The sequence below is a fragment of the Myotis nattereri genome (assembly GCF_964212035.1).
Source record: "Myotis nattereri genome assembly, chromosome: 3".
In the NCBI taxonomy this organism is placed as follows: domain Eukaryota; kingdom Metazoa; phylum Chordata; class Mammalia; order Chiroptera; family Vespertilionidae; genus Myotis; species Myotis nattereri.
This window is the reverse complement of record NC_138077.1, coordinates 86096082-86115929: the sequence shown is the minus strand read 5'-3', so window position 1 is coordinate 86115929 and position 19848 is coordinate 86096082. Positions and strand designations below refer to the sequence as shown.

At 34.9% G+C, this 19848-nt stretch overlaps 1 protein-coding gene across 1 annotated transcript in view; it reads left to right on the top strand.

Moving 5' to 3' along the window:
• The window catches only part of EPHA3 (EPH receptor A3), a gene marked incomplete at both ends in the record, with an annotated part of 366360 nt that overhangs the window by 293246 nt on the left and 53266 nt on the right, over positions 1–19848 (top strand). The window contains 2 exons of the mRNA XM_081088476.1: positions 4044–4169; positions 11605–11790. Of these exons, the coding sequence (XP_080944602.1) occupies positions 4044–4169; positions 11605–11790 (312 nt within the window). The remainder of the gene's footprint in view (positions 1–4043; positions 4170–11604; positions 11791–19848) is intronic.

Here is a 19848-nt window from a genome sequence, read left to right as displayed (position 1 = left end):
GTGTGATACTTTATTATCAGTCATTAGCTTTGCATCTAAAAATTATAGTTTTAGTTGTAACTCAATAAAAACTTGATTACCTGTTGCTAACATGCAAGAGGCATAGAGTATCTTGAAGAAAAAAAAAATCCAAATGTAAATTGATGTGATATTGACACAGCACCAGAGTTTATAGAGAGCATTGTTTGTTTTGTCCTCATTGCTGTCATTATAAAATAATTCACAAAAAGAACCCACCAACTACTACCTTTCTAATATCAACATTTCATCATTTCAGATTAGTTAGGTTACAAACTCAAAAGTCCTCAAAGTGTACATGAACAAATTACAGGATACTTGTCTAGCTTTTTCTTCCTGGTCTCTCAAAACACTGAAAATTGCCATGCTTAAGTTACTCACAACAGTTACATTCCTTTGGATTAAGTTGCTCTTAATTTGAGTTGGACAATCAATGTAAATATTGTTTTTAGAACAAAACCATACTGATTTTGTTCTTTATATGGGAATTATAAATCTCATGAATTTAGAGCATTGATATATTCCTGTGAGCCAATTGTAAGTAGGCTCTTTTATCGCTCCAATCTGTTTTAGCTGCTGGTTTTTATGGTAAAGTTTGTTGAAACTTTAATTTTCTTCAAATGCACAACATCTTTCTGATAGACAAACAAAAAAGAAATGCATTTTATCCTAGCTGCAAGGGCACAAAGTAACTTATATGCATGCCGTAAACTTTCTGCGTCTTAATACTACAGCTGGTTTATTTCAGACCATTTATTGGTATTACCTTAAAAAGCTGGAGCTATGAACTATTCCCCCCAGCCTTGTTACAAATCCCATAATATAGCTTCAAAAGGAAAGTAATGTGTTTCACCTCCTAAGATCCTGTCCCATTGCCCTCTCTGACTGAGTCTTTCTACGTTTTTGCTATCCTTAGGGCAACTCATGCTGGTAAAATGGAAATGTAAATTATTGTGTTTGCACAGAACGAGCTGTAAAGTAGTGCAGCTTAACACGTGTGCATGTGTTTATTATCTGGTTTGCTTGACACAGCCCAGTTACTCTGTATGTTGCCCTTAATTATTGGTGTGGGGGGATTATGTGCCTTGTATCTTGACTCACCTGATTCCTGGAATCTCTGGGGTCAGCAGTTAAAAATCAGCAGCCAACACTACCACAGTGAGCAAGTCATTTTACTTGAGGATGTGTGTGTGTGTGTGTGCGCGCGCACGCTCATATTTATATTGTTTCCCCAAATGTCATGTGGATAGAAAAGCCATATACTTCATTTTAATTCATCAGAATGAATCAGTTGGTTTTATTTGGGAATGACTATTTAATTTTCAGATTATTTGGTATTGAGGGGCCACTCTAAAGCACGATTTCAAGGCTTTTTAAATCCACTGTCATAATATTTGAGACACTGTGTCTGATCATTCATTTCATAATCTTCTTTTTAAATTCTGAGGTCAGTAAATCTCTCACAAGTTTATGTCCTTAAGTTAAAACAGGTAAGATATTTGTAGTCGTTTACCAGAATACATTTTTTTTTACCTTATTTTAAATTTTTTTTCTTGGAAAAAAAGCTAGGTTTTCTTCTGATGTTACTATTTTCTTATCTTGCTATTATTATTACTAGAGAAAAAGCAAAACTGATTGATCATAAATCATAGCCTCCATTTGATGTGAGTCTTTATTAAAATGTAACCTAATTGACTTAAATAAATTCTGACACAAGGCTGTATTTCCTAACATCTCTTAGAGTGTCTATGGTTACTTTTATTGTTTTCCTTACTCCTAAGCTTTTCTTCTCATGATATTATAGGTTTCCTTAATATGTTTTCTTGTTTTAAGGATAAAGTGTTTTAGTACAGATAATGCTAGGAGTAGTTTTAGCGTAGTAATAAATTATAGTAGACCATTAAAAGAGTGACTCTGCTGTCCGTTTTTATAGGAAGCAATAATGTTTATAATAATGGCAAAGTATGAAAACTGATCTATGAGCTCAAAAGACATGGGCATTTCTGAGCCCAAATTCTGTATCCAGGAAACCTCAGTGATAGTAATAATTGTGAAAATACTAATGATGACATTTAGGGGCACTAACTACATAACAGGCACTGGAGATAGGCATTTGAGTAACAAGTTTTCAAGAGCTTCCTTCTCCTAGGTCTTCCATTTGCTCCCTCCCTCTCCCATTTCTATATTGCTATCTCACAATCATCTGAAGAAGTAGTGAGGAAAATAGACTTTTACCTCCCATTTCTTCTGGTCACCATTTTTGGAAATAAATTTTATGTCTATAATTTTTTACTTAAACCTCTATGGAAGCTTTGCAGAAGCAAAAAGTATATGGTGTAACCACGGAATTCCTGAAGTTGTACTGTAGGTCCACAAACTGATCTTTTTGTAGCCAAACTGCAGTCCTGGACTCACTGGTCTAAAGTCCACTGTGCTGACGTTTCTCAGAATGGTTGCCGTCATCAGTTCCCACACCTCTTTTGTACAAAATACATACTGACGCAAAGACATTTTTGACTATCACAGAATGTTCAGTTGCAATTTTGCCAAAAACAGTCTTTCATTACAAAATGATTTTGAAAAGATAAAGTCTTATGTTCTTTGTTATTTTAGGATAAAACAATCATTTGATATTCTAGTGTGATCAATGAGAATACCAATGTTATTAAAATTAAAAGAAAAACCAGTAATGTGAATTCATATACTATAGGAGTTAAATTACAATTTTCTTTAATGTTAGAGCATGTTTATGTACTTTAATAGCTCTTAAGCTTACTTTTTTAAAAACTTAGTTTTCTTTCATTAAAAAGTTTACTGAACATTCCAAATTGTTTTTAATATGAGCAATTTTTCCAAATGATAGAAATATAATTAATATTAAATCAAATCCAAAATGACTATTTTTATTTATTCTGTCTTTGCTATTTCAATTGCAGAATATCATGAAAAATTTTACATTTAGAATAATAAAATAAATTATAAAGGGGGTTTATAGTCAATAAGCTCTAATATGATTTATGTTTGGAATTTAACTCCTTAGCACCATTATTAAGCCTATATATAAATACTTACCTTGCCTTTATGTTGAAAAGCGATACAATAAGATTTCACTTAGTTGATGCTATATTACTATATACATGTAATATCCACATTATTTACACTAATAAAAGAGAAATATGCAAAATGACCATACCTTCACAATACCCACGAGCCAATCAGGAGTGAATATGCAAATTAACCCAACAAAGATGGCAGGTTAATTTGCATATGCAGGCGCTGAGCAGCTGGGGGCGGGGCGGGACACTTGCATCATCGCCATGGCAATGCCACACCACCCCAGCCACTCCAGCTCTGGCAGTAGCTGCAGCCAGGGGAAGGAGGAAGGCCCATTCTTCCACGAATCTTCTTGCAACGGGCTTCTAGTATATACATAAATTCACAGCTTAAAGTAGACCTAGAGTTGTTTTGGGGGATTTTGATTGTGAACATATTTTAATAAAAGCAGAATAGTATCTGAGAGAAGACATACCATTTTATATCCTTCAATTAATTTATCTGTATTACAGCACTTATCCAACCTTATGAAAATATTTATACACTTTTATTTATTGTCAGATGTGTCATTGTAATAGATACTTGGTTACTGTTTGTAGAATCATAAAGGTGTTATAGGGTGATGGTGTTTGCTCACTAATGCTACTATGAAATTACTGGACCTACACAATTTTGAACCATTTTCTCCTTAAGATCCCCCTCCTTCAATGTCGTTTTTTCTTCTAGTGTTTTTACAGAGGAAGCTCATTGTGGTTCCTCTTTACGTTTCATTATGGGGAATATTTTTTATTAAATTGTCAGTACTTAGTCCAACCTCTCTGCTGATTTCTGTGATATCTCAGAATAAACTAGAGGTTTGGTGCATTTTATCATAATGGGGATTGTTTTTAACCAATAATGTTATAAAATTTGTTCAACAAGGTTTTTTAAACCTAGCTACAATAATATTTCTTCATCTTTCCCTTAAACAGTAAAACTTCCAGGTCTCAGAACTTACGTTGATCCACATACATACGAAGACCCTACTCAAGCAGTTCATGAGTTTGCTAAGGAATTGGACGCCACCAACATATCCATTGACAAAGTTGTTGGAGCAGGTAACTACCACAAGAAATCTCACTGCCAACCTATAATGTCTGTTACAAGTTTACATCTATGAATAAGACTTCTCCCTGATGCCCTGGCTGGGTCGCTCAGTTGGTTGGAACATTGTCGCGTACACCAAAAAGGTGGTGGGTTCAGCTCACTGTCAAGGCTCATACCTAAGTTGTGGTTAGAACCCCGGCCGGCATGTTTCTCTCTCTCCCTTCCTCTCTCTCTAGAATCAGTAAACATCCTCAGATGTGGCAAAAGAGGTTTACAATTATGAGTATGTGAAACACAAAGTTTATTCTTGTATTAATATTTATTAATTATTGCATTATTTTTATACGAACAATTGTAAACCCACTTTTGCTCCACCTGTATATTGCTATGAAAAGGGACATTTTCTGACTTAATGATCAAAGGCAAGCAACAAATAAATGGAGTATTTAACGGAATGGAATGATTCCAAAGGTGCCAGACCTACAGTCTCACAGACCACAGGCCAGCTTTTTATTTATTGAATTTCAGAGGCGGCGGCAGCAACAGCTCAGTCTTCCCGAGGCTACGCTGATCATGTGTCACAAAGACCATTAAGCTAAACAGGGATAACAGGATAAAGTGTGTTTTACTTTAAGCCCACTAAGTGGAATTTGGGATTTGTAGAAAAAAGGTAATTTTAGAATCCTCTTCAGAATTTAAAAAACTAGACAACACAAAATAATATCAGAAGTGAAACATTCTAAAACACAAATTTCATGACAATTAGTTTGAGTAGTTTAAATGTGAAGTGCTCCATTTTAATGATTGCCTCTAACTTCATAAACTATTAACTTATTTGTGTCAAAGCTTGTTTTCATATAGAAATCTCTTTTTCTAATCAGTACTTTTGCTATACCATAAATTCATAAATACCCTTCAAGTGATTATTAACAGCTGTTGCATATTTTTAACAAAATTATAGAAAGTTATTAAATAACTATTTTACACACTGAGACACAACATACGAACATCCATAGTACATGCAGTGTGAATTTGAACAAAACTACTACTCCAAAATAAAAATAAACAATAATGTGCATTAATAGTTTTACACCATCATCTCATTCTTCAAATTGGTCTCAAAAGAAAACCTCACAAACCAGTTACTTTTGATGTGGGAAATAGACTGAAAAATTAGCTTATTGAATTATCCATAATACATCAGAACACATTTTCTGTAGTAGTATATTTATGATTGACGATTCTTTAAACAAATGGGCATCTAATGTCCTATGCTGTTTTTTTTTTTTTTTCTATACACCAAAGCAGTATTTAGAACTTAAGCAGTATTTCCTATTATCCAGGAAAATCAGAGTAATTCACATTATCTAAAGAAAATGATAATTTACTAAATTTTCTCTTCTAGAAGGAGATTTGAGGTGGTGAACACAGAATGCAATATATAGATGTTGTATTATAAAATTGTAAAGAAAATTATCTTCTAGTTTGCTCAATGTTGTATCATCTTAAACGTCACATGTGTAGGCAATATTAAAATATTCATCTAATGCCTGGCCAGCCTTGCTCAGTTGGTTAAGCATCTCCCCATGCACCAGGAGGTTGAGGTCTGATCCCTCCTCAGAGCACATGGCCAGGTTGTGGGCCTGATCCTGGATGGAGGACATGCAGGAGATAGCTGATTGATGTTCTCTCATGGATGTCTCTATCGCTCCCTCTCCCTTCCTCTCTATGAAATCAATAGTACATATTAAAATATTCAGCTAGTGATTCATAAAAGCAAACTAGAGTGACTTCTTCTTTTCATAGTCTAAGATGTAAGAATGAACATATTCACCATACATCTAATCCAGTTACAAGAGTTCTATAGTGATTACTCTTTCATTTGTGCAGCTCTGCTTCCTGTACTGCTCTATGGTGCAGAGGCTTCTGATCATTGTTTAATGTTGCCCCAGGAGAGTGCAGTCTTCTCCATCATGGAAGCTGCAGTAGCATATGCAACACAAGTGCTTTGAGTGCTCAACTGGCAGGAGGAAAAACCCACTCTTCTAGGCCAAGGTCCAAGGTCCGGAAAGCCAGCCAGACACATTAGCAGTGGTTCTCAACCTTCTGGCCATTTAAATACAGTTCCTCATGTTGTGACCCCAACCATAAAATTATTTTCGTTGCTACTTCATAACTGTAATTTTGCTACTGTTATGAATCGTAATGTAAATATCTGATATGCAGGATGGTCTTAGGCGATCCCTGTGAAAGGGTCATTCGACCACCAAAGGCGTCATGACCCACAGGTTGCTAACCGCTGCATTAGGGCATTGAAATCTGAGACCCTCCTCTAAGTTAAAGCTTACATATGCAGATGCTATTCAAAAAGTCAGAGATCTATTTCACAGGGGTGTGAGACAAAGCACACTCATTAAAGATGGTATCTGATAAATGAGATAAAGGAAAAGCCTACTTATACTAATTCAGTAATCCCTGATTAAAGATTAGGACAGATCCTCTTTTTTTTTTTTTTTCTCTTCAAACATATTTGTAATGAAATTAGACATACGCCCCATTTTCAGGATTATTCAGTCAGTTGTCACATTAATGACAACAAAGCAATGCCTATTTAGTTTGCAAATAGGTATATCTTCAAGGTCAGTTATGCTTGTCCTGGAAGACCTCAGTGTAAAAGGCTCAGCATTACCAATTACATTATAAACTATGAAATCAAGATTTTGAAATATTTTGTTGTAAAATTTTAAATATCTACAAGAATAGATGAAAATGTGCAAGAGGATAATGAACTATCGTGTACCCATTTCCACAGCAACTACAATAACAATCTACTTATGGCCAGCTTTTTTTCATCTATACACTTACTCAGTTTCTACATCCTTTTTAACTTTTACAAATAAGGTTGAACATAAAAGAAGAATATTTGTGCTAAATTGATTAGCAACTATCTTCTATTGTTAAAGGGGTTGAATATCTTGGTAAATGACAGAAAGTTCACAGTCAATGACAAATACAGAAAGACTCTATAGTGGTGGGCTAATTCTCTAATTTTCAGTCAGAGATTTTTATAAAAAGAAATGGGTACAACAGAGATTTCTAATTTTATTCCCCAAACTATCATTTCAAAGATTAAATACTGAAATTTTCTAAAGGTAGAATATATTTATTTAACTCATAATCTATGCTAAGCATTCATTTTATTAGCCTTGTAGATAAGTATTGGTATCTTAATTTCAGCAGATGAGGAAACAAAAGGTGAACATTTGAATGGTCCATGGTCACATAGCTATTAATTAGGAAACCAAAATTGAAAACGTGTACTTTTCAACTTCAAAGTCCATGCTACACATTGATGATCACAATACACCTTTTCTAGATTTTTGTGAGGATTAATTTGATAGTTCGTGTATAGTACTTAGCTGACGTACCAACTTGTTTCTTATGTATTTTTATTATGATTTTTTATTAATACAGTAGAAGGAGAATGGGCTTTGAAGCTAGTGCAGAGGGTCATTCTATTTAAAGTACATTTTCCCTCTATTTTAAATGAATTTAGTGTAAGAAAATTTACTGTGAGCAATTTTGCATTGTGCATCTTAAATCAGAACAGTATTTTAATTCTCATAAATCACACTTTCTTTCAAAAGACAAATAGTGCTGCACTTATTGAATTAAAAAACCAAGCAGTATCTTTTTAAGTGACCCTCCTGTCACTGTGCTTTTACATAGAAATAACAGAATCTAAATTGCCTTTCTTATAGGTGAAAAGTTAATTGAATATGGCCAGGTAAAACTGGGCTAAGTAGAAAGGTCAGACATTGCATTTGCCCAGTCTTTGTTAAAATTTTAAGAGTTTTTAAAAATTATTTTAAAGAGAATTAAATAAATACTTCTAATATCTACCTGATGAAATAATCACATTTCTAAATTTTGTAATTTTTATAAATTAGCATTACTGAAACACTATTTTCTGAATTTTGAAGGTAGATGTATACGTACAGGTATCCCAATGAGAACATAGAAAGAAACTCTAAGCGGTCCACTTGGAATTCAAACTCTTCCCTTCGGTCTCCCTAGTGAGGAGTGCTTTTAAAAAAGGTTGTCCTTTACAAATACAGTGGGGCCTTGACTTAGGAGTGTCCCGACTGAAAAGTTTTTCCAGATACGAGCCATCTCTCGGCCGATTTTTTTGCTTTGAGTTGGAAGCTAAAATTCTGGTTACGAGCCAGCTTCAGATACCCCACCGCTAGCTGGCGCAGCGAACAACATAGTGAATGCCACAACATCAGCCCAGCATCACATGTCTCACTCATTCACTGTTGATTTGACATACGAGTCATTTGAGTTACGAGCTCCGTCATGGAACAAATTAAACTCGTAAGTCAGGGCCCCACTTTACTGGTCAAATATGACATTAATCTTGCTATCACACTCATCATCACGACCATCTCTTCTTACATTTAAACAGTATTTGAAGTGTTAAAAGCACTTTTATATTTCTTCTTCAATTTGATCTAACTCTTGAAAGGTAAATCCCTAATTTATTCTTCTTAAGGTAGGTTTGAACTCAGGAAAATAGTGACTAACACTTAGCATTTACTATGTGTCTGGTACTATCTTAAGTTCTTTACATACATTAATTCCTCTAACTGCACAAAAACCTTATTAGAGACACAGTTGTTGTTCTTATATTATAGACTAGAGTCCCAGTGCACAAAAATTTGTGCAATCGGGGGGGTCCCTCAGCCCAGCATGTGCCCTCTCGCAGTCTGGGACCCCTCAGGGGATGTCCACCTGCTGGCTTAGGCCCGCTCCCCGGGGGATCAGGCCTAAGCTGCAGTCAGACATCCTTAGCGCTGTTGAGGAGGCAGGAGAGGCTCCCACCACCACCGCTCTGCTGGCAGCTGTCAGCCTAGCTTGTGGCTGAGCAGAGGTCCCCCTGTGGGAGCACACTTAACCACCTGAGGGCAGCTCCTGCCATTGAGCAACTGCCCCCTGGTGGTCAGTGTGTGTCATAGTGACAAGTCATTCCCAGTTGCTCTGCTGTTAGGATCAATTTGCATATTACCCTTTTATTATATAGGACAAGGAGAAAAAGGCACAGAGAGGTTAAGACACTCACTTAAAATCATATAGCTCATAAGTGACAATGGCAGAATTACACAGTAGACAATTTAGTTCCAGAAGCCATGCTCTGTCCCACAGCTCTGTGCTGTCTTGCTTGTAATCTGACAAGGGACTTGTCACTTAGAATAAGTAGTGATGACATCCAAATTTATTTATTTATTTATTTATTTATTTATTTATTTATTTATTTATTTAAAAATATATTTTATTGATTTTTTACACTTGCTGTTGCTTGGGGAAAAACTACTTACTTGGACAACAAATAGAGAAGAAACATCTCACTTCTTGACACCTTCTTTCTGGTTGACCAGTGGGGCATGGCACTTGTACAAAAACTCACAGTGAGAAGGTTGGACCAAAAATATTACTACATTCCACACACATTCTGAAAATTGAGCATGTACTTAATCTTTGTCAAAAATAAATCCCTCTTATTTGATATTTTAAAAAGATTTTAAATGTCTAATAATTTACACAATATTAAGATTTCTCCTGTGAATATGAAACATGATATGTATGGCACTGCTTTGTGGCTACTACTATGGCAGCAGTGGGGACAAAGAAAAGAATATAAAGGGTCTCTGCTCTCCAGAAGTTAAAAATCTACTGAAAGAGCAAATCTCAAAAACAATGGATATGAAGATAGTGCTCAAACTAGTTCTAGGCATTTTTTTTTTACCAATTACATTAGACTATTTAAAATCAGCAACACTTTATATTTAACAAATTGTGGATTAATTATTCATTTAAGAAAGTTTTTATTGAGTCTAAAAAATATCTCTACAGTGATTCCATAGATAAAATGTGGTATCATTTTTTTTTTCCATTTTTAAACATTGATTTTAGAGAGGAAGGAAGAAATGGAGAGAGAGAGAGAGAGAGAGAGAGAGAGAGAGAGAGAGAGAGAGAGATCCCCTTACTGGGGATCGAACCTGCAACCTGAGCATGTGCCCTGACCAGGATTTGAACTGGTGACTCTTTGGTGTACTGGACAACACCCAGTCAACTGAGTCACACTGAACAGGGCAAAATAAAATGTGGTATCTTTTATTTCATGCTCTTATATTATTGTTCTCCTTCCAGATGCCCAGAGAACTTTATAACTGTGTCAATAATGCAATATGCTGATACTCTAATAAAATGGATTGATAGCAGATGGTTTCATTTTCATAGAGAGCAAGTATATAGTTAAATTGGCCCTCTTAGTGAAAACAGAAAAGTTAGAAACATCTGAAATTTCATTCAATGCTCAACCCATGCTTGTGCTGGTCTGTGGATTACCCTGAGGAAATGGTAGCTATGAGAACAAGGAGTAAAAAGTCTAATAGATACAGCTTTCAACTGTCCCATATTCTTTCATATTATATTATTCACAATGTGCTATTAAAAATATATGAGGCTAATCACAAGGTCCATTTACTACTCGAGTGTAGATGTCCTGGAGCTTCTTAGGGAGGCTCAGATTACCAGCTTCCAAAATAATTTGGAAGCCTACAGTGTACATCTTACTGGCCAAAGGTGTAAATATTTTGAAAACAATTATTAAAAGGAAAAAAAATTGTTCTCTACTGATTTTTTATTATATGACTAGAGGCCTAGTGCATGAATTCATGCACAGTTGGAGTCCGGCCAGACCTGTTGAGAGGAGTAGATGGCAGGAGGTTGGCTGGCTGGCCTGCCCCAATTGGGGCCAGATCAGGGCCAGGCCAGCTGGGGGTAGGGGCTACGGGCAATTGGCCAGGGGGCCATGCACCTGATTGAGGTGGGGGGAGCGATTGGGGATAGGGCCAGCTGTGGGGAGGGTCTTGGGTGGTGGTCGGCCAGCCCCACCCCCAAATGGGTCCAGGGGAGGAGCCATGTGTGTTTGGGTGGCCAACACCAACCCCAATTGGTATGGGCTGATCAAGGGCAGAGCTGTTTGGGGAGAGGGGCCGTGGGCAGATTGGGGTGGTGGGGGATGATTGGGGGTGGGGCAGGCCATGGGCAGAGGCTGTGGGGAGTGGGACAGCAGGCTCTGCCCCTGAATGGGGTTGGAGGGACCTATTGGGGGTCAGCAACCTGGGAGAGGGGCCATGGGTAGTTGGCCAGCCAGACCTACCCCTGATCAGATTGGGGGGGGAGGTCTGATTGGGGAAGGAGCTGGCTGGCGGAAGGGGTTGCAGGAGGTTGGCCATTGCCCCCCCCCCCCTCCATTGGGCCGGTTCGCTGGCCATAGTGGGTGTCATAGTGACCGCTTGTTCTGGTTGTTCTGGTGTTCGTTTGCTGGCTTTTTATATATAGAGATTTTTTGTTGGGCTTCATTCTTCTGCATTCTAACAGGTGAATTTGGAGAGGTGTGCAGTGGTCGCTTAAAACTCCCATCAAAAAAAGAGATTTCAGTGGCCATCAAGACCTTGAAAGTGGGCTACACTGAAAAGCAAAGGAGAGACTTCCTGGGAGAAGCAAGCATTATGGGACAATTTGACCATCCCAATATCATCAGGCTGGAGGGAGTTGTCACTAAAAGTAAGTAAAGTTGTAAGATCAGCTTCTGTGTATGTTGAGCAGAGGTCATTTAAACCTGAACTCAGTAATTTAAGAAATTTGATCTTTTTTAGTTTCTAAACATCCTAAAAAGACCAGTTTAAGATTAACATGTCTTTGACAAGAGAGCAAAAATATTTAACTGGTTATATATTGACAGTGGTCTTAAAAAGCTTTAAAAAATTTAGAAGCTAAACTGGACATTAATACAGGCTGACTAAAAGACAGGGACGAAGTGAATTTTGGAAAAAAATTCTGTTATGTAGAGTAGCAAGGAAAAATAATGTTTCAATTCTGATAGGAATTGTCAGGAACTCCCAACTAGCTGCCTTTTCTTTTATTACTCACCACCTTCATTTAAGCTTCCAAGTCCTTACCCACCCCAACTCCCGGCTTTAGGGAAATTATGGGGGTTTGCGGAACACTTCAGAGCTATGAAAGTTGGGATCACTTTAGACCCAATGCCTTTTCTCTGTTCTCTGTGGATTTCAAATAATTCTAATCTACAGTCCCACTTGGCTTCTTGACTTGTCTGGGGAAGCTCTAGCTCACAGCCTGTGATAGAGATCTGAACTTATTTCCTTGATGGTTTCTCCAGCCAGACTCTAAAGGAATCCCATGAGACAACTATGTGATTTTTGGCTCCAATCCCAATGAAAAGCTCTTGAGAATGCTCTGGGATTTTTTTCTTTTTCTTTAAGATTTTAGAGCACAAAAGGAAGAATAAGTTAAATTGGCAGCAAACTCTTTAGAATGAAAGACAACATGGCAGGGAATTGGGCATCCATTAGAGGATAATTGATTGGAACCACATACCACATTTACATATTCTGTGGTTACCAATAGAAATTACATATTATATTTTTCACAACGATATTTTTCTTTAACACTATGCAGAGCACTTTCTTAATGGCACTAATACCTATTCTCCTTTTAGTGTGACTAAAACAGCAGTTCCTTCCTCAGAAAAGCATGAAATAATCAAAATATACTTTGATATCCTTTATAGTTTTCTTATATAATAAATGGGATTAAGAATTTAGCAATGTAAGAACTTAATCATAATGGGTAAGCCTACATTAAGTCACATAAGAATCATTTTTTTTCTTTGTACTACTATAAATTAGGCCATACTACTAGTAACACTGAAATATTTTCTGACAAAAAAAACTTTAAAAATTTTTAAATTAATAATCAAAACACTTTTAGTAGTAGTACAGATTCGGAAAATGTATGAACCCTGTGTTCCTTTAGGGTAAGACCAAACTATTTAATATCCATGGAATAGGATGATATCTCAGTGGTGTTTTAATAATCAGTTCGTCATTTATTTTTCTTCATAGTATCCTTACAAAGTGATTGTCCTTCATATCTTTAACCCCGCTGGAAGAGGAAATGCATTTAAACTTATGCAACCATTCTTCTTTTAACTATCCATTTTTACAAGTTTTTCTTTCTGAGTTGGCTATTATATGCCCAACATTGTAGTATGGAGATTATTTTTTTCCTTGCTACTATCCCGTGAATTAAGTATATTACAATTTCACATTTGAACAAATGGTAACTAAAGAACAAGTAGATTGTCTAACTGGAAAGTTCTAGATGTGGCATTGGTAACTTGATCTGTTGGTTTCACCTCTATCACCAATTCTAGGCAAAAATGTGTTTCTACTTTTTTATCATTGTATTTGACTTATTTTATTTGAATTATTTATCTTCCCTTAAAACTTGAACATAGCAGGACATCCCTCAAACTTCAAAAACTTTCAGTGGCCAATTAATAGCCATTAATGCTTAAAACAAATGTAAACTCTCATCGGAGGCAAGAACCATGTTATTTGATAATCAGCGACTTAAACAGAACCTGAATCATAATAGGTACTTAATTGACTAATGTTAGAAAATAGAAGATTGCTTGCTTGATTGATTGAATGAGTGAATTTTTTAAAAAACACCCTAGTTTTCTACCAATAGGTCTTCAGTGTTGGTTCATTTAACTGAATTCACGTTTCAAAGTAGAATTGTGAAACTGCTTGTAGCACGCAGGGAGCAATGAAGAAAGTGATTCCATTTTAACATGGGCACCTAATTTCTCCAACAACTACAACTATGTAAACACAAGATGCAAGTAACTACGAAAGTAAAAATTAGGTTTAAATTTAAGCTTATTAATAAGCTCTCTTATATTAACAAGTATGAGTAGATTTTTTTGCTTCCAGTGTTAAGAATTTTTGAAAACAAGTTGTTATATTTTGCTAGCTGCTTTCTATAAATTCGTTTACTGAATGGTAAGTAACATTAAGCTATAATAATTGTGGCAGGTCTTCTTTAGATATAAAAATGAAATAATCAAATATGAGTTATGGTCACCTGGCAAAGAAATACATAAAACAATCCCTAAGACCAAAATTCAGGGGGAAAACACATTAAGAAAAAGAATGACCTTTAAATATTGTCAGTAGTATGCATTTATTGCCTTACTCAAGCCTGATTCTGTGATATTCTAATATGGATTGTAACTACCTTATTCTTAGGGCAAAAGTTCTAAATTTGATATATCTCCCTGGTAAAATAGGCATGTAAGAAGCTGCCAAATCTGACTATATAAATCCCAGTCATCTCATATAGTGCAAGCATAACAGAGTAGCAGACTGAGAATTAGATATTGAGCTCCTTTACTGGCATATGTAAAAGCTCTAAGTCTGGCACCTGTAACTGAGAGAAAATAGAAATGCCTTAGAAAAAAAGGTAATGCATTGCTCTCAACATATGAGTAAGACAATTTTGTCACCAGAAGTTATTCAATCTACTTCTATTATTTTCTTTGTTTCCTGAAACTATATAAAGGCTAAAACAATCTACCTTCAAAGTCCAAACACACACAAATTCACACACACACACACACACACACACACACACAAAGAGCTGGAGTGATGCAGAGCTTAAAATTTAATGAACATTTAAATAAAAGATATAATTGTTATCTAGATTAAAAATCAGAAGGTCAAAGTTCAAGGTCTTATGCAACTGTACTGGTTATTAGACATCTGGCATATCAGACCACTCACAGAGACTCACTTTCTTCAATTGCAACATGGAAGTAGCATTTCTATTTTACTATTTCCAGATACTTTAAAGATCAAATAAGATTATGTAGAAATGCATTGTTAAGTGGAATAGAGCTATAAAAATCTAAATTACCACTTCTGGCGAGCTTGACATTTTACCAGTTAATCTTGGGAGTAGAGAAGTAAATGCTTGAAAACAATTCCTTTTATTTTTACTCAAAAATACCTTTTTATTATTGCTATTAATTGTGCTTTGAAGCACCAGGTCTATTATAATGTATAATTTTCAGCTCATTTGGAGAAAGCCCTTTATCCGATCATTATATTTTCATTTATTTAAATTGAGCCATAAACAATTTTAATGGTACATTTTGAGCCTGATAGTCTTAAACAAGAGAAGGTGAGGGAGTCTCTGATCTCAAAGTAGCAGAGAGGTGGGGGCACAGTCTCTGCTCAGAGCTTGGCACTAACATGTGTTATCAATTTTAGTTGAAGTTCAAAAAGATGGAACTTTCTTTAAGCAAATGTTTGAGATTTCTGCCATCACACCATTAGTCAAATGATGTTCCGACTCCAAGAAGACCTCCATTGGCCACTTTTCACTTAGTGAAATAGAAGGAATTACATAGATAAGATTGATGTGGGGTTTTTTTGTTGCCGTTGTTATTTGGGGAGGGATTATTTACTGAAAATTTTAAAAAGTAATAATAATGCACTTAGCTATAAACTTTCATTACTAAAGAATGCCAAAGCCATAACATTAAGATGATTTTTTAAAATAATTTAAACATTTCTGTATTGGTGTGAGAATCCATTTTACAAAAAAAAATTCTTAGTAATTTGTTTCCACCTTTCTATCTGCTCCACATACGAAAAGGAAACTGGAATAAGATGTCATTTTTAGAGAAAATGCCAAATTCATGCTATTTTCTGTTAACTTCTCTTAAAAAGCTTTTTTCTGCACTTGTTTCAAGGGTACTACACCCCATGTCATAACCTTAATAGACAATATATAGTTATACTTACTTTATTAATAATGTGCAGAAATAGTTTGTTAGGATAATCAATTTTTGAAACTTTGAACATTGGTTATCATGCGTTCAAGACCTTAATCTGATAAATCAGTTGAAGCCATCTCATTCTAAGCACCCACATAGCAAAACTAAGAAAATATCTACTCGATATATGAAAAAAATTGAGGCAGGAAGTGCTATTTTTATGTACTTAAAGAATTTCTTATTTCTTCAACATTAAAGAATGTTGTGTACTTCCTCAATAATTTTAGATATGATGGGTTTTTGATAGTTTTGGAAAAACAAATTCAAAATATGTCATGGGCCCAGATACTGTCTTTTAAAAGTTTAAAAATACAATATCTATCCTAAAGGAAGAAGAAATATAATTACATACTTGTGTAATAGCTGTCTGAGTAGTTCTGATCTTATACAAACTTTCAGAAGGGGAGAAAAAGAAACACTCCTAATTCACGAGGCAAGTGATATCTTGTCACCAACCCACACAAGAATATTTTCAAAGAGCAAAATCACAGGTCAGTGTAACATATGAATACATTTTCAATAACACTGCAATAATTTTAAAGGCATACATAGCAATGTATTAAAAATGATATTTTATCATACCTGTTAGTTTATTCCAAGCATGCAAAGTTGGTTCAGTAGTTAACATCCAAGAAAGTCACAACATTAATAGATAGAAAATAAAAAGACAATCTCAATAAATGCAGAAAAAACAATCATTTTAACTTAAAATATTTTCTTAGCACATCATACATAGAAAATATGTATGTCTGATAATTGTATATAAACACACAAACACACCTATAGGCCTCATATTCAATCGTGAAACATTAAAAGCATTTCTTTAAAAATAGGATTAAGAAGCCTGCTATCATTACTTCCATTCATTATTATACCTAAGTTATTAATTTTACTATTAGAGAAGAAAAATAAAAGGTAGAAACTTGAAAAGAAAAAAAAATTGTAAGCTGTTCTTGCAATATCAAACTGAGCACATTCATATTACTACATTCATTAATTGTCATTTTACTTACCAAGCAAATCAGCTGTGAATGGAGTAACAGAGAGCAGGAATTTTGTTCCTGTCTTTAAAGATATTAAACTTTGTTTTAAATTAGCATCAATACATTTAAAACTTTTAAGGTCAGCTGAGTGTAAAACATTTGGTGTGTTAACATTGATAGAGATGGTTGGTTAAAGAAAATTTGGAGAAACTGTTTTTTAGCTTAATTTTGAAGGCAGAGGTTATCTTTAACCAGCCTTCATGACAAACATGATATAATCAATTGTAAATAGCACTCTGCCAGGTAATAAATATTTTACTGAAGTCAAAATGGAGTTGGCCCCTGTGCTCATTAACTCATAAACCAGTGGATATAACAGAGGTTATTCTTAACATGAATAATGTCTTGATTAAAACGGAATTTTGAAAAGATTGTCTATATTTTACATGATTTAATAGGAAACTCACAGGAAAAAATACTCTAATTTAGTGCATTCCATGAATGAGTTAGGTATAGTACGTGAAAATCTATAACAAAACCTTTTGTTTCTAGTCAAAGGTGATTTAAGACTTCCTTCCTGGAAATAGTGAGGCATATTTTGTCAATTTTTTTCAGTTTTCTTTCTCTTGCTTCTGCTTTTTGCTTCCACCTGATTCTGATTACATGATATTAATATTGAGTGTGGGATAATAAGGTAAAATATCTTAATCTCATACTAGATTGTGTTTAAGACTTTTGAAAAAAAAAGACACACTTACTGTAATAGTTAATAGCATTTCTTTTGGAAATGAATCAAATTTCAAAATTTGTGATATTGCAGTCATCGGTAATTTTTACATTTGCATAAAATATATTAAAGTAACGTTTACTTGATGATTGCAATAAACTTTTCTATGTATTGCTATAGCTCACATTAATCTGATTCTTCTTTTTATAGAAAAGGTGATTAGGAAGGTTGAGGTGAAATAAGTAGAGGTGAACCTGGAGTTCCCCAACATTTTGAAACATGTTTCTTCTGTCTTCAAACAGTGGCTCAATGATTAGTAATATCTCTGAGCCACTAGGGATAGTTGGGAAAATGAACTGATTATAACATGCTGATATGCTTCCCTTAAGCTTTTAAATATGAAAAAAATCATGATTTCATGTGTACTCATAAATAAGTTTAAGAACAAAAGCAAAATTCCCCTGCAAATTTTGTTTTGCTCATTTTTGATAAAATTTTATTTCATCCAGTCACCCAGCAATAATTTAATTGAGTTCAGTACAGTATGGATAGTTAGACTTGTTTTAGTATCTCTGAAGGCAATAAATGATAAAGGTTCTTGATGATGTCACTTTTAAATCAAAATGCACATGAAAGAGTATCCAAACTTGAATAGAAACACATTGCATTGTGTGCAGATGAGCTGGTAATTTATAATTTCCAACCACATTTCATATTGTTAGAACTAGTTCTCATCATTATTGCATCTCTTTTTCTTTAACCCCATTCATCATAATCAAAATCACAAGGGAAACTAGGTAAAGATACTGCTTTCCAATATAGAATATTTGTATTTGTTTACTCTTTGTACATTTCGGCTTGCTGAATCTTTGAACTTAATGTAAAGCACATTTTTAGACTTGACCATGTTAACTGGTGTGTTTATAAATACCTAAATTGTATAGCTAAATTCAGCCTGATCCTATTTCTGAATGGTCATGAGGCTTTGGCTTAATTGACTGGTTTGAATTTTCAGCTACTTTCATTTTCATTTCCCTTGCCAAACATTCTACTAGACATGTCAACAAAAAAATGAAATGGTCATAAGGCTGGGGTCCAGAAGGAAGAGGGAAGCAAAGGTCTGGGTAGTGCTGTGTGCAAACACAGTAACAGGCCCCTGTAACTGAGAGTTGCCTGTCTGAGGCAACATATCTATGACTACATTCTAGGTATGCATTGAATTTTCCTAGATAGTATTCATCCTAGAATTCTGTTAAGAAAGGGACACAAAAGTGTATACTGATTTATGGAGAATATACATATGCAGAAATTCATCCCTTCAGGTCAGGTCTCTGGGATCAGTCTTTAGACATTTCATTGACCAGTTCAGGAGTAAGAGAAGTTTACAAGGAGATATTGAATCTTCCCTTTTTTCTTTAATATTTTAAAATCAAAGCTCAATTATAATTTTGAAGAAGCAAGTTCTAGAGACTTAAAGTTTTGGCTAAATTGACTTTTCAGACATCACCAGACTACATATATAATGTTACTCAAGATATATAACTAAGTTACTCTGTTAAATAGAAAATAGATTGATGTATCAATTGGTTGTTACATATATAAAATTATTTGAGCAATTTCATAAAATTTAAATAATTTTATTACCTCAATAAACAAAATATACAGCTTGGGAAACATTCAAGTACCAAATGTAGGAATTATAATCTTCACAGTACTAATCCATAATTCACAAACAGCATGAATTAAGAGTTTTCACCTATGAAAGGAAAAAAAAAATCAAAGAAAGTTATTTTCCATCATGAGAATGGCAAAGTAAGCTTGCAGTGGTTCTTAACCTTCTGACCCTTTAAATACAGTTCCTCATGTTGTGACCCAACCATAAAATTATTTTTCGTTGCTACTTCGTAACTGTAATGTTGCTACTGTTATGAATCATAATGTAAATATCTGATATGCAGGATGGTCTTAGGCGACCCCTGTGAAAGGGTCGTTCGACCGCCAAAGGGGTCGCGACCCACAGGTTGAGAACCACTGAAGGATCTTGAGAGGAAAACCTATATGTGCTCTTCAATTAACTATGCATTGAAGTTTGTGAAAAATCTATTATTTGCTCAAAGTCTTCCATCAGTACTCAGTCTTAACTCAAATCTTCTAGACGTGGAAGAGGGGTGATTTTTCTTCCTTTGTAACATGATGGATTTATA